At 45.2% G+C, this 15,337-nt stretch overlaps 1 protein-coding gene across 2 annotated transcripts in view; it reads left to right on the forward strand.

Annotated features, from left to right (window-relative positions):
* The window catches only part of SIN3B (SIN3 transcription regulator family member B), a 73,428-nt gene that overhangs the window by 28,442 nt on the left and 29,649 nt on the right, over positions 1-15,337 (forward strand). Inside the window, exons 6-10 of one of the 2 annotated variants that reach the window (XM_040321142.1) lie at positions 3,204-3,347; positions 3,538-3,657; positions 3,744-3,833; positions 10,413-10,531; positions 13,954-14,164. In XM_040321142.1, the coding sequence (XP_040177076.1) occupies positions 3,204-3,347; positions 3,538-3,657; positions 3,744-3,833; positions 10,413-10,531; positions 13,954-14,164 (684 nt within the window). Of the gene's footprint in view, positions 1-3,203; positions 3,348-3,537; positions 3,658-3,743; positions 3,834-4,821; positions 4,923-8,725; positions 8,732-10,412; positions 10,532-13,953; positions 14,165-15,337 lie in introns of those variants that run through there. The other variant, XM_040321151.1, reaches the window with a different exon arrangement.

Raw genomic sequence — 15,337 nt, forward strand, 5'->3', positions numbered from 1 at the left:
TGGGACACTGTGGCTATACCGCCGGCAATGCACCTCCGTAGAGGTGCTTTGCGGTGGTTTTTAACCCTTTCTCGGCCACTAGCGGGGGTAAAACCGTCCCACTAGCGGCCGAATAGCGTTGCGAAATTGGCGGTAAAGCGGCACTAAAAATAGCGTTGCGTTGGCGCCGACCCCGTCCCAGTGTGAGAGGGGCCTAAATTTAGTTTTATTATACCTTAGGCCCCCCAGGAAGTCTGGCTATAAAAATTTCTAGTTGGCAATCCCCACGTCCTGTCTGGTTTCTAGGACACAACAAAAACATTGTTTTCTCAAGTCATCTTCCAGGACAGCATATGAGAGATGGCTCGGTTCAAATGCAAACAGGAAATGCATCATTCCCCATAGCCTGCTGGGTTTTAATCTGTGCTTTCTATTCTTATTTTTGGGCAATAGCCCACCCCTAGGCTGAACTAAAAACATGGACTTTGGATCCTGCAACATTTAGCTGACAGGCTTCTGGGCTAAACCTTCTGGACAAAAAATGTGTGGCATTAAAGGAGTTGTTAAGTCTCGTTTTTTTTTGTCACCTTCATGCATTCAATCTTCTGTGCTGCAGCAGTCCCCCCTCCTTCTTCTTTTTTTTTTTTACCTGAACCTGATCGATCCAGCATCAAGCACCAGCCGACCAGCTCCAGCTTCTGTCTCGGGTCTTCATCGGATAGATTGATAGCTGCGGGAGCCAGTGGCTCCCACTGCTGTTGATCAAATACAGTGACACGAGGGGTGGGCCGAGTCCTGCTGTTGGTGTCAATGGATGCCGCAGCAGGACTTGGCAGCGTGCCAGCACAGGTGCCCCCATGGAAATCTGCTCGTCGAAGAGGAGGAGCCAGGGACATCGCCGGGGGACCCCAGAATAGGAGGATCGGGGGCCGCCTATTTGTTTCTATTCAAAGTACAAAGTACATCTACATTATTACAAGTATATACACAAATATGAGAAGACAGACAAACCATAGGGGATCCATTTACCAATGGTAAGAAGACACTTAGGAGGCATACTATGGGAGAGACCTACTTACGATAAACATATTATGGCAGGCGACCCCAGTGGTTTGAGCTGAATACATTAACATATACAGTCATTGCTGGTTTGAGGAATAGAGGCCCCAAATGTGTATATGGAACCTCCAGTTTCCAGAGTCTGTGTGTTTTGGGGAGATATGGACTTGAATCCAAACAAGGCCACTTCATCTACCAAAAAGTAGTGTTCCTTTCCATAGTCAGTAGGCAAAAGGCCACCCTGCAGTCCCCTCCAAAAGCCCCTGTCCTAGCTGGGTCTGTCAAATTTCTCCCCCATCCAAAGTCAACTAACAAGGCCCCAGACCTCCACCTGGTCTAGACATGCGTTAGTCGGGTAGAGTGAACTAACATAGTCAATCCACCTGATTTCTATTCTTGGCTGCAGGGACGACATTTCTCTGGTACTGTCTCCCAGGTGCATGGATCCTTGCTTGGGACCGTTTCCTCTGCTCCCAGATGGTTGATCTGCTGCTGGGGAGTGACCGCTACCTTCTCACCCCGGGCCTCCAGAACTGCCGTGGTGTGGGTCAGAGGTCTTGGACCCTCTGTCCGTTTGCCAGGGCTTCAGCTGGAGAAGTTTGTAACTCCACGAATGCTGCTTGCAGGAAATCCTATGTCCCTGTCAGTGGTGTGGGAGAAAAGCCGTCTGCCTCATCTCTTAGGAGGCCGAAGCTGCTGTTGGTGCTGTGCAGAGCTCATTGATGATCTGCCCTGATGCCAGCTGTTCCACTGGAAAGTAAACTTAAAAGTCGGTGGCCTTGCACAAATCCTTCAGTGCCACTGATTTTTGTATGGTCAACAGTGCCATACCTTGATACCAGCTCTTCTTCTGGAGGCTCACCGGGTTTTTCCTCCTCAGCAGAAAAGTCTATTAAATCCCATTTCTCTGGAAACGTTGTCTGGGGTAGAGGTTCACCATCTCTGGTCTCTGGAACCCAGAAGATGTTACCGGTGCTGGGCAAGAGGCTAACGGAGCTCTGCCCTGTTGTCAGCACTTAAGTTTGAATCTCAGTAAATGTTACATCCTTCAATGAAAAGTCAATTAAATCCATGCCTTCTTTGACCGGGGAGTGAGGACAGCTTTCTCTTCTCCAGAGTCCCTTGAACTGCAGCTAGGAAGATGAGCCAGCTGCTCCATCTCCTGTACCCTTATCTGGCTGCTGGACAGACACATTCCTCCATCCAAGCTTGTCCTGTGCAGAAACGGACTCGTCAAGAAGACGAGTCAAAACTTGCTGCATCTGCCATAAGCTTCTATAGCTGTAGGTGGACTTTAGCCAGAATTTCAGGAATGACGGCTGATACTTCTGGATAGTCCCAGGCAAAGGGACTATCCAGAAAAGCTTACAGACAATTCTTTCACCGCTCCAGGTGAGCCTCGTAGATCATCAAGGGTTGTTGAACCACCAGGGTGCTGGCGATGCTAATTGTAGCACATGAACGAAAAAACTCTGGATAGCCGCACTCCACGATAACTTAAAATAAAGTTGGTCTTTTTATTTTCAAATGCACATGCATTCACAGCAAACAGGTACAGAAATGGCCGACGCGTTTCACGTTGCAATTCAGCTCTGAATTGCAGCGTGAAACGCGTCGGCCATTTCTGTACCTGTTGTTTGCTGTGAATGCATGTGCATTTGAAAATAAAAAGACCAACTTTATTTTAAGTTATCTTGGAGTGCGGCTATCCAGAGTTTTTTCGTTCATGTGATCCAGAAAAGCTTGCATGCATGGAAAAAGGGGAGGGTGGATGACTTTAAACTGCCTTTCTACAGTCTTCTTTTTTTTTATTTTATTTTTATTTAATATTTTTTGTCCTAGGGTTTCTTCATAGTTTCTTTTGCCCATTTTTAATGGAACCGACAGCCACTGCTAAATCTACTTTTCGCTGCAATCATAGTTAAAGTAAAATATGATAAATGTACTTATTTTGGAACTTGTAGTATAAAATGTTTTCACAGATCATTGTGGGCTAATTTAAGCTATTATGACCACATTTTTCCTTTCATTCCTAAAAAGTAAGACTAATGTTTTGGTGAAAGGCAATATCCTAACATTGTACAGTAAGTAATGTCTAATGTTATGCTATTTATAATATAAATGTATTTTACCACTGATTTAATTCAAATGTATTTTTCTTTTAGAAGGATCAGCTAAATCCAAAAGGGCGCCCATTTCGTGGAATGTCAGAAGAGGAGGTGTTCACAGAAGTGGCTAGCTTATTTCGTGGACAGGAAGATTTACTTTCTGAATTTGGCCAGTTCCTTCCTGAAGCAAAGAGATCGCTGGTATGGGAATTATTTCTGTTTATTACAGGATGACTGTAAGTTCTGCCTGAGGATTATAGTAGCATTTTATTTTTTTCATACTGTTTCCAGGCTTTTTTTTTGTGTGCAGGACTACAGGAATATTTCAAGACTCTAAAGTGGAATATCCTAAAATCTCAAATTATTAACCAGTTATGTTTTTATTTCATAGTTCACTGGAAATGGCACATGTGATCTTAGTGCAAGGAAGCTTGAATACCAGAGAAACCTAGAACAAAGCCGAAAACGATCCAGATCTCTTTTGTTACGCCCCATGTCTTGTCCATCTAAGGTAAAGAATTACAAATTCACTATATAAAGCATGCTGTGTTGGTGTCACATTAGCTTTCTGCAGCTTCCTGTGCTTTTGTCACATAGAAAAAGATGAAGATGAGAAAGTCCAAGGACCAATCGGTGGCAAGTGTTGGCAAATATGGGACGCTACAGGAGTTCTCTTTCTTCAATAAGGTAAGTGTAGATACCAATTGTCAGTGTTTTGAGTAATAAAAAAAATGCTACTATAAAAACTTGTGTAGACAGGCATTCATGTCAAATTCAGCCCTTTCCATTTAAATGCAAATGCTACTCCAACATATGTGTCCAAATGTAAAACACAGCATTTAACAAGAAAAATGTGTGGTTGCTTCCATATGCACCTCATAAAGAAAAGTTGCATTTGAAGAAGAAAAATGCAAAGCGGGTCCAACACTAAACACTCTAAACTGTCATGCACATTACTTTATTAAAGTCATTGGGAATCTGCCAACCTGTACTTGATTTGAATCTGAACTTTAATGTTTCTGCTGTGTACATCTCAGGTGTAGACAATTGGCAGACAGACTTCTCAGCCGACAGCCTCTGGATGCGGGGGGAATGGTCCTGACGGCCAAAGGTGTTTTGTAACCTGTGTTGCATGTTGGTGATACTGAATGTGGACCTCTTGGCCCCCAGGTTCAACAACAAAATGCACAGATTTGTTTCCAGATATAGGAATTCTCTAGCAGAAGCAGTGGATGCTCTGGTGGCTCAATGGGATCAGTGCACTGTAATCTATGCTTCTCCTCCCCTCAGAAATCCTTCTCATATGCTTAGCAGGCTAAAGGTTGATGGCTTTCCAATTATCCTCATTGCTTTGGCCTAGACCAGGCAAATGTGGTACACTGACCAGAGAAGACTCCTGGGCTCTTCAGACTGTTGGGAGGAAGGACCAAATTACTATCCTGCTTCTCGGTCACTTTGATGGCGTCTCTGAAGACCAAAAGCATCAAGAGTTAGGTTTCTGCCGTTTCTATTCTGTTTCAGAGACTGGTGGCCTCTCAATCCTTAAATTAAAAGGTTTGCACATGGAGTCTTCCGCATAGCTTCCCCTGTAACTGTGTGGGACCTGAATTTGGTTCTCTGTGCTTTGCAAACCACCATTTGAACCTGATAGACATTCCTCTCTCTACTCTGGCCCACACGATTGTTTCTGAGAAAAAGATGAAGATGAGAAAGTCCAAGGACCAATCGGTGGCAAGTGTTGGCAAATATGGGACGCTACAGGAGTTCTCTTTCTTCCCACTGTAAATATCTGAACTGGAAGCCTTATCCCGCAAGGAACTATTTCTAGTTTTGCATAGGGGCAAAGTGATGTTGAAACCCAGAACATTCCTTTTGCCTAAGGTACTTTCTGCCTTTCACCTCAGCCAGGACATATTTCTTCCATCCTCTCTGTCCAGCTCACCAAAAGGAAATTTTTAATTTTGTTGTCTGGATGTGGTTTGGGCTGTGAGAGTCTATAAGCCATTGTTTATTTTAGGAAGACTAATTAACTTTTTTTTCTATTCAGGATGGTCACTGTAATGGTGCACCAGCTACAAATTCCACCATCTATAGGTGGCTCAGGCAGAAAGTTATCCAAGCTTATAATCTCAAGAATCGGTTCCCCCCCATCTGTCAAGGTGCACCCTACTAAATCTGTCAGTTCTTCTTAGGCTTTTCAGCATCAATCGACATTTTTTTAGATTTGCAAGGCTGCCACCTGGTCTGCTGTTCATACGTTCTCTAAGTTTTTATAGTCTAGAAACTTCTTCTCATGCACTTGTGGTATGCTTTAAAGGGGAGTTCCAGCCATTTTTATGTTTATTAAAAGTCAGCAGCAACAAAAAGTGTAGCTGCTGGCTTTTAATAAACAGGCACTTACCTGCTCCAGCGACGCACCGGCCGGGGCTCCGCTCCTCTCCCCCCCTCCCCGGCCGGCGTCTTCATCTTCAGTGTGGGCACCCGGCCGTGACAGCTTTCGGCTTCACGGCCGGGCACCCACTGCGCATGCGCGAGCGGCGTGGCACTGCGCATGCGCGAGCGGCGCTGCCCGGCGCCGTGCCGTGTAATTGGCCAGGAGATCGCCTAGGACCTGTGACGTGTCCTAGGCGATCGCCTACAGCAGCCACTTTCTGAAGGCGATTAAGCTTAGTCGCCTACAGGAAGGAGGAAGTGGGACAGGAAGTCCCACTCGTGCTGAAGCCCCCACTCCCCCCCAAAAAAAATTACATGCCAAATGTGGCATGTAAGGGGGAGAGGAGTGGGTTAAGAGGAAGTTCCAAATTTGGGTGGAACTCCTCTTTAAGGCTTATTCTGCTCTTATTCCACTCTGCTTTAAATGGACTTGAGCCTCACGCCAATTGGCCCCGCTACTCCCTTTAGGGTCCTCATCCTTCAATACATTTTATATTATGGTAATGCGCTAGGTTGGTACACTCTCTTTGTTGCTCTTTAAGTTGTACCAGGTGGATATTCTAGCCCCATCTGATGCCAGCTTTGTGCATAAAGTCTTTCAGGTATCTTTGAGCTGCAGGCAGCCCCTAGTTGTTCTTTGTTTTTTTTTTTCTTGGGCCTGTTTCGTTTCTACATCCTCAGCCGGTCTACTTTTGGATGTCCCGGATGTAAAAGACATATAATCTCACAAAAGTGAGTACACGCCTCACATTTTTGTACATATTTTATTCGATCTTTTCATGTGACAACACTGAAGAAATTACACTTTGCTACAATGTAAAGTGGTGAGTGTACAGCTTGTATAACAGTGTAAATTTGCTGTCCCCTCAAAATAGCTTAACACACAGCGATTAATGTCTAAACTGCTGACAACAAAAGTGAGTACACCCTAAGTGAAAATGTCCAAATTGGGTCCAATTAGCCATTTTCCCTCCCTAATGTCATGTGACTTGTTAATGTCATGTGACTTGTTAATGTTATAAGGTCTCGGGTGTGAATGGGGAGCAGGCATGTTACATTTGGTGTTATCGCTCTCCCACTCTCATACTGTCGCTGGATGTTCAACATGGCACCTCATGGCATAGAACTGTCTGAGGATCTGAAAAAAAGAATTGTTGCTCTACATAAAGATGGCCTAGGCTATAAGAAGATTGCCAAGACCCTGGAATTGAGCGGCAGCATGGTGGCCAAGACCATGCAGCAGTTTAACAGGACAGGTTCCACTCAGAACAGGCTTCACCATGGTCGACCAAAGAAGTTGAGTGCCCATGCTCAGCGTCATATCCAGAGGTTGTCCTTGAGAAAGGGACGTATGAGTGCTGCCAGCATTCCTGCAGAGGTTGAAGGGGCCTGGGGGTCAGCCTGTCAGTGCTCAGACCATAAGCCGCACACTGCATCAAATTTGTCTGCATCGCTGTCATCCAAGAAAAAAGCCTCTTCTAAAGATGATGCACAAAAAAGCCAGCAAACAGTTTGCTGAAGACAAGCCGACTAAGGACATGGATTACTGGAACCATGTCCTGTGGTCTGATGAGACCAAGATGAACTTATTTGGTTCAGATGGTGTCAAGCGTGTGTGGCGGCAACCAGGTGAGGAGTACAAAGACAAGTGTGTCTCTCCTACAGTCAAGAATGGTGATGGGAGTGTCATGGTCTTGGGCTGCATAAGTGCTGCTGTCACTGGGGAGCTACAGTTCATTGAGGGAAACCTGAATGCCGTCATGTACTGTGACATACTGAAGCAGAGCATGATCCCCTCCCTTCGGAGACTGGGCCACAGGGCAGTATTTCAACATAATGACCCCAAACACACCTCCAAGACGACCACTGCATTGCTAAAGAAGCTGAGGGTAAATGTGATGGACTGGCCAAGCATGTCTCCAGACCTAAACCCTATTGAGCATCTGTGGGGGATCCTCAAATGGAAGGTGGAGGAGCGCAAGGTCTCTAACATCCACCAGCTCCATGATGTTGTCATGGAGGAGTGGAAGAGGACTCCGGTGGCAACCTGTGAAGCTCTGGTGAACTTCATGCCCAAGAGAGTTAAGGCAGTGCTGGAAAATAATGGTGGCCACACAAAATATTGACACTTTGGGCCCAATTTGGAAATTTTCACTCGGGGGGGGTGCTCACTTTTGTTGCCAGTGGTTTAGACATTAATGGCTGTGTGTTGAGGGGACAGCAAATTTACACTTTTTTATACAAGCTGTACCCTCACTACTTTACATTGTATCAAAGTGTAATTTCTTCAGTGTCACATGAAAAATATAATAAAATATTTAGAAAAACATAATACTCACTCTTGTTTGTGTGTGTGTGTGTGTTATATATTACACACACACACGGCCACGGCGAACTACGTAATTCCCTCTTCTGCTGCAAGCCCTCCTCCTTCCCACCGCTGCCTTCTGGGACCTGTGTGTATCCCAGAAGACAAGGTTGGCCGTTCAGAAAGCACTGTGCGACTCGCGCATGCCCAGTAAAAAAACGTCTGTGAAGGCTCCATTCCCCGTTTCCCTTAGTTGCAATGGTGGCGCCTTTCCCCGAGGCGGTGTATGAATCGGCCTGGGGGGGGGGCGACTTTGCGGGCGCCCTGGACAGGTAAGTGTCCTTATTAAAAGCCAGTAGCTACAGTATTGGTAGCCGCTGACATTTGAAAAATAAATACAGAATAAAGATTTTGTGGCTGGAACTACGCTTTTTACGTGGTTGTAAACATCAAATTAAATATGATTAAAGCATACCCTGCTATAGTGTGTACTTGTCTCTGTTAAGAGCACGAAGTGTAATTTCTGTCTGCTGCTTTGTTCCTCTGCTATTAGCATGAATTACTTCTGACAAGATTTCTTGATATCAAGAGCGTTGGCTCTGTTCATGTGTGAAGGGAGGTGTGTCCCTTCCTTCCAGTCAGCTGTCAGAGCTCTCCTCACTGAGCTCTGCAGAGTGTAACTTCAGCTCTCTGCCCCCTTTTTTCTTAACTCTCAGACAAGCCTCAAAGATTGCAGATAAGCAGGCACAATTTATGTAGGAGGATTTGTTTCATCTCTGTGTATCACCTGAGTCAGGGGCGGATCCAAAATCTAGTTTCGGGAGGGGCACTGTCGGAAAATAAGGTATTGCTTACAGAACTGTATTTACGTATCATACAGTCCTAACCTTGTTTACAACCGTGACACTGTTTTAAAGTGTTGCATGCATCCCAATGCCGGCATCCCATTTATTCCTACTGAGACACACAGCCGCTTTATCCCAATATGTCATGCTGGTGTAGGTCCCTGAATGCACCCTGCATGCATTCTGGGACCCGCACGCATGACATATTGGGATATAATGGCTGTGTGTCTCAGTAGGAATAAATGGGATGCCGGCATTTGAATGCATGGAACACTTTAAGCATCCCCAAGCCAGTAAAAGACAGCCTGTTGGACACATGTCTGCAGCATGCCCTGTGTGAATGAAGCCTAAAGATACATTTTTCTGTCATTCTATATCATCATTATTATCATGATAATCGCACAATACAGGTGCTGTGGCTCAATGCGCCTGTACACTGTGATTATCATGATAATAATGATATGTAATTGTAATATGGCACATGGAGGGGGTTAATGTACTCACTGATGTATTACTGACCAGTGATATTTATTAACCCCTTTGTGCTGCATTAGTGGCAATGTTTAAAAAGGGGTAGCATAAAAGGGGTTAATTAACACTAATAGTGCCACTGACTGTCATTAATGCAGCACAAAGGGGTTAATTGCCACTGGTCAATAATACATAGGTGAGTACATTAACCCCCTCCAGGCTCCATGTGCTATATTACAATTAGCATTGTAAATTATTTAACCCCCCCCCCCCCCCACAAAGCATTAACTACTTCACACATCTAAGACGAGGTGTTAAATACGGCATTGTTATGTAAATGAGCTACGTGTCGTGATTACTCACTTGCAGTGCACTGAGCTCTGGCTACGGGTCCTGACTCTCTCAGCAGCATCTTGTTGTCTTCAATTCCGCGCTCCCAGCCTCTGAATCGTGACGTCACACTAGCCGGGACTAGGGCGCTCCTGTCTTCCTGACAGCGAAGTGAAGCAACACTCACACCGCTCTGCTGCTACTCTGTGTAGCAGCGGTCCCGGTGTCACCGCGAGCCACACCCCTATAGTGACACTACTGGGCCCCTCTAAATGAACTGATGGGGCCCAGGGATGATGCAGATGATGCCTCGTAAAGCGAATCTGGCGAGGTGGCAAAGGAAGAAAGCCTTGGAGACTGTATTATTTTCTGGGGGGGGGGGGGCAATTTCCACGGTCCGTATTCATCCGATTCCCCATAGGGGAGAGCGGAGGAGAGACAGGGCGGTCTCTGCACTGTGTGCGGGGACCGCCCTGTCCGCCGACAGCTCAGCTGGGATTTACGGAGGAATCCCCGCTGAGCCAAACGGGCTAACGGAGCGGATCAATACGAATCCGCTCCGTGTGAAAGAGCCCTTACAGTTAAATGTTTTGTCCCAACCATTTAACTGCTACATGTCCAGAACCGCCTGTTCTGTTGAAAATCAGGCTTACTTGCAGGATCACAAGTGAAAATAAAGGAAAGAGACTGAAAAAGAAAACTAATAGAGCCACCACATCTAAGAAGTGGTAAGCTGTAATATGATAAATGTTTGCTAAATGTTATAGTGAGTTTTTTTTTTTTTTTTTTTTTTTTTTAGTTCTGTGCTAATTGATTGTTGCATGTAACTTATTGCCCAATTTCCTATTGTAAGGTTATTCCATTGTTTTATATCTCAAGGTGCGCCGAGTACTAAAAAGCCAGGAAGTCTATGAGAATTTTTTGCGATGCATTGCACTTTTTAACCAAGAGCTGGTATCTGGTTCGGAGCTGCTGCAGCTGGTTACACCTTTCTTGGGGTATGTTAAATAATAATTGCAATAAGAATATTGTATATTTTTTCCTTTTTATTGTTCGCCCTTATTTAAAAATGTGCACTCATGTATGAAATTGTGTGTGTTTTTATATATTTATATTGTGTATAGCAATACTGCGATACAAAGTACAGTGGGGCAGCCAAGCCAAGTGTTTGGCACTTCTGCCTAGCAGCACTAGGGTTGCCAGTTGGAATCCCAACCATGACACTACCTGCCTGGAGTTTTCCATGTTCTCCCTGTGTGGGTTTCCTCCGGTACTCTATGCCAAAGACATGCTGGTATGTTAATTGGATCCTGTCTAAATTGGCCCTAGTATGTGTATGTGAGTTGGGGATCTTGGATTGTAAGCTCCTTGACTGAAGGGACAGGGTTGAATGTACAATATATTGTCAAAAGTTCTAGGATGCCTTCATTTATACGCACATGAACTTTTATGGCATCCGAGTCTTGGTCTGTAGGGTTCAATATTGAGTTGTCCCACCCTTTGCAGCTATAACAGCTTCAACTCTTCTGGGAAGGCCGTCCATAAGGTTTAGGAGTGTGTCTATGGGAACGTTTGACCATTCTTCCAGAAGCGCATTTGTGAGGTCAGACACTGATGTGGATGAGAAGGCTTGGCTCGCAAGTCGGCACTTTAATTCGTCCCAAAGGTGTCTTCGGGTTGAGGTCAGGACTCTGTGCAGGCCAGTCAAGTTCCTCTACCCCAAACTCGCTCATCCATGTCTTTTATGGACCTTGCTTTGTGCACTTCTGTGCAGTCATGTTGGAACAGAAAGGGGCCATCCCCAAACGGTTCCCATGAAGTTGGGAGCATGAAATATTCCAAAATGTCTTGGTATGCTGATGCCTTATGAGTTCCCTTTACTGCAACTAAGGGGCCAAGCCCAACCCCTGAAAAACAACCCCACACCATAATCCCCCCTCCACCAAATGATTTGGGACAGTGCATAAAGAAAGTTCTATAAAGACATGGATGCATGCGTTAAGGGTGAAGGAACGTGACTGTCCTGACCTCCAACGTGATGGAACACCTTAGGGATGAATTAGAGCAGAGACTGCGTAAACTGACGGCACTATATAACTACTTGTAAACAGAGTAACCGACTGGCCATATGTAAGGTATTTCACCATAAAAGGTAGAAAGGCATGGTATGATGGCTCATATGTGCACGAAAAAAATCATACAAGTAAAGTAATACTTCCAATGGAGTGTGCAAAACAAAACCAAAGAAAATTCCCACCTCAACTCACCAACCAGTCTGCAACCAACTGAATCATCCTGTCTAACAGTTTGTTAAAGCGGGAGTTCACCCGAATTTTTTTTTAACATTAGATTGGGCCTAATTACGTGAAGCAGAATCGGGTGTTTTGTTTAAAATCAATGCAGTACTTACCGTTTTACAGATAGATGTTCTCCGCCGCTTCCGGGTATGGTCTTCGGTACTGGGCGTTCCGATTTGATTGACAGCCTTCTGACCGTTGCATACAGCGCGTCACCAGTTGCCGAACGTCGGTGCGGCTCTATACGGCGCCTGCGCACCGACGTTCGGCTACTTTCGGAAACTGGTGACGCGCTGTATGCGATGGTCGGAAGGCTGTCAATCAAATAGGAACGCCCAGTCCCGCAGCCCATACCCGGAAGCGGCGGAGAACATCGATCTCTAAAACGGTAAGTACTGCATTGATTTTAAACAAAACACCCGATTCTGCTTCCCGTAATTAGCCTCAATCTAATGTTAAAAATGTATTTTTTTGGGTGAACCTCCACTTTAATAGGGGTTTAGTCTGCACACGTTTGCGAATACTGTACAGCGTAAGCTGCAGAGCTGCTCCAAGGCACCTTAAAGGGGTTGTAAAGGAAATATTAGTAATAGCTTTCTTTACCTTAATGCAGTGCTGTTTTCATGTCCTCCATTGTTCGTTTTTGCTCTCAAGTTGCTGTAATTTTTTTTTCCGATCTCCACACTTCCTGGTTGTTTCCTGATAACCACAGTGCTGGGAGCTTTCTCTCTGTGGTCACTAACTTCAAGGAGGTGTGATTACTGAGTGTCTAAAACCCCACAGCAACTCCTGTTTGGATCAGTTTCGTTTTCCAAACCATCACTGCTTTGTGGCTTTGTACAGCAGAGAGGCAGGAAACAACATGCAAAAACGAAACTAGAAACTACAGGTACATTATATGATTGATTTTTATCAATTTTTAATCGTTTTTAAAAGGAATCGGTTAACTATTATGTCTCTATACCAGGGGTGGGCAAACTTTTTGACTCAAGGGCTGCAATGGGTTCATATATTGGACCCGGGGGCCGGACCAAGAGTAGATGGACGGTGTGTATGTGTGAATCAATATAAATGAAATCAAACGCAGCCACTGTGCCATGCCATCAAACGCAGCCACTGTGCCATGCCATCAAACGCAGCCACTGTGCCATGCCATCAAACGCAGCCACTGTGCCATCAATTGTCACCACTATGCCATGCCATCAAACGCAGTCACTGTGCCCCGCAATTGTTGCCACTGTGCCCCGCAATTGTCGCCGCTGGCTCTGATAGGCACTTCCACACAGCCAACCAGCTGCCGTTATTCAGCTGGCTGGTGCTCAACATCCGGCCAGCTGAATAGTGGGCGGCAGCGGCAAAAATTATATAGATTCATACAATGCATGAATCTATATATTTTAGTGGCTGTGCGAGAGCCAGAGGCCCTCTATGGACGAACCGCTCCTGACACAGACACACGGCGACAGCGATGAAAAAAATAAAATAAACAACTCGGCCAGTTTTCCGCCCTGCTCCGCGGGCAGGATTGAAAGGTCTCCTGGGCCGTAGTTTGCCCCATTCCTGCTCTATACCCTGTTAACAGTCATTTCAGCATAAAATAGTTTTTTATTTACAACTCCTTTAATATTTCTGCAGTCCTAACTCTTGTAAATTTATGAGAGCCTCCATTGTAGAACCACATGCATTCTAATGGATAGATAGAGTGCTGGTGAACATGGAGGTAGCCCACCCCTCAAAGGCCCAGAGGCACACTGGACACCCAGCCCCAACAGTATAAGCTAATGTGTGCTAACTTAACCCGTTTTTAGCACACACTGTAGACAGGATAATAATTTAGTTGCAGACTGGTTGGTAAGTTGAGTTGGGAATTTTCTTTAGTTTTGTTTTGCATGCGTTGCCCTTGTGCTGCTTGCTGTAAATGCCAGTTGTGTTTTTTTTTTTTTTTTTTTATGCGGTTCTTATTGTATCTATTAGCCAAAACAGCAGTAATATTATCAATAATTTGAAGCACTTATGGGTCTAAAAATCAGAGCTTCAGTGTGAAGGGTGTGTGATTGTACCAGTTTTCTAAGCCTGGTGTGCTCAAGTTTATAGCTTTATGGGTTGTTGTTTTTTTTTCACAGGAAGTTCCCTGAGCTCTTTGCTCAGTTTAAATCTTTTTTGGGTGTTAAAGAGCTTTCTTTTGCCCCACCGGTAACCAGTGACCGTTCGAATGAAGGAATAGGGAGGGAAATTGATTATGCCTCTTGTAAACGCATTGGTTCTAGCTACAGAGCGCTTCCTAAGACTTATCAGCAGCCGAAATGCAGTGGAAGGACTGCTGTCTGCAAAGAGGTAGGTGCATCCAAAATAATGGAAACTGTAAGTGAACCACAGTCATTCTAATTTTAGAATGACATACTAGTCCATTTACTATTCATCTTCACTAAAACTCTGTTTACCATTGTGTACTTTGACTTCACCATCCCATAAATTCTTTAACATGTTTTAATGTTGGCTCTATAGTTAGACTATTCACAGTAGCAAGACCAAGTTTTTTTTTTTTTTGTGTGTTTGTGAAAATTTAAAGCGGAGCTCCACCCTAAAGTGGAACTCCCGCTGATCGGAAGCCTAAAGACAGGTATTTGCACCCACTTCCGGCCAGACTGCGGGCATGACGTTGCCTCCCTTCCCCCCCCCCCCCCGTTGTGTTCTGGGAACACGCGGCTCCCAGTACACAGCAGGAGCCAATGCGACTCGCGCATGCGCCGTAGGGAACCGGCAGTGAAGCCGGAGCGCTTCACTTCCTGGTTCCCTCTCCGAGGATGGCTGGGGGGGGGGGGGGTACAGCAGGGTGATGAGCGATCGCTCGTCCTCTGCTGCGGACGGCGCTGTACTCCAGGACAGGTAAGTGTCCTAATATTAAAAGTCAGTAGCTGCAGTATTTGTAGCTGCTGGCTTTTAATTTTTTTTTTTTCAGCGGACATCTGCTTTAAGCTATTCCATTTCTTTGTCTAAACTCATGGCAGTATGATAGTTTAGTTTAAGATGTTTGTTTACCAGTGAGCATCCATTGCTGTGTGTAGCATGGACTGTATCCCCTCCCAGGAACCGCCCCGCTCTGACGTTTTCGCGTTGCTTCCCTCATCAAAGGTTATGGAGCCGAGTGGGGGCCATCTTTCCCTCACTCATCATCCGGCCTCAGTCTCCACCGCTACCGATGGCTCGCATCAACTCCTGCTGTTGATAAAAGTGATCTTGCGGCGAATCCGCTGCAGAGACCACTTTTATCTGAAAGGCAGCCGTCTGCAGTTTTAGGAGGATACTGGGGTTTTGGAGTTATGTGCTGCCATAACAGAGGTATGCCATTGTCAAAGTACCAACGTATAACGACGGCAGCTGGTAGTTAGTGATTTTAAAGGCTTGTTTTTTTTCCTATAAAAATAACAAACAAGTTATACTTACCTGCTCTGTTGCAGTGGATTTGCACAGAGCAGCCCCTATCCTTCTTTTCTATGGTCCCTCTTT

Source organism: Rana temporaria, chromosome 1 (genome assembly GCF_905171775.1).
Source record: "Rana temporaria chromosome 1, aRanTem1.1, whole genome shotgun sequence".
Taxonomy (NCBI): domain Eukaryota; kingdom Metazoa; phylum Chordata; class Amphibia; order Anura; family Ranidae; genus Rana; species Rana temporaria.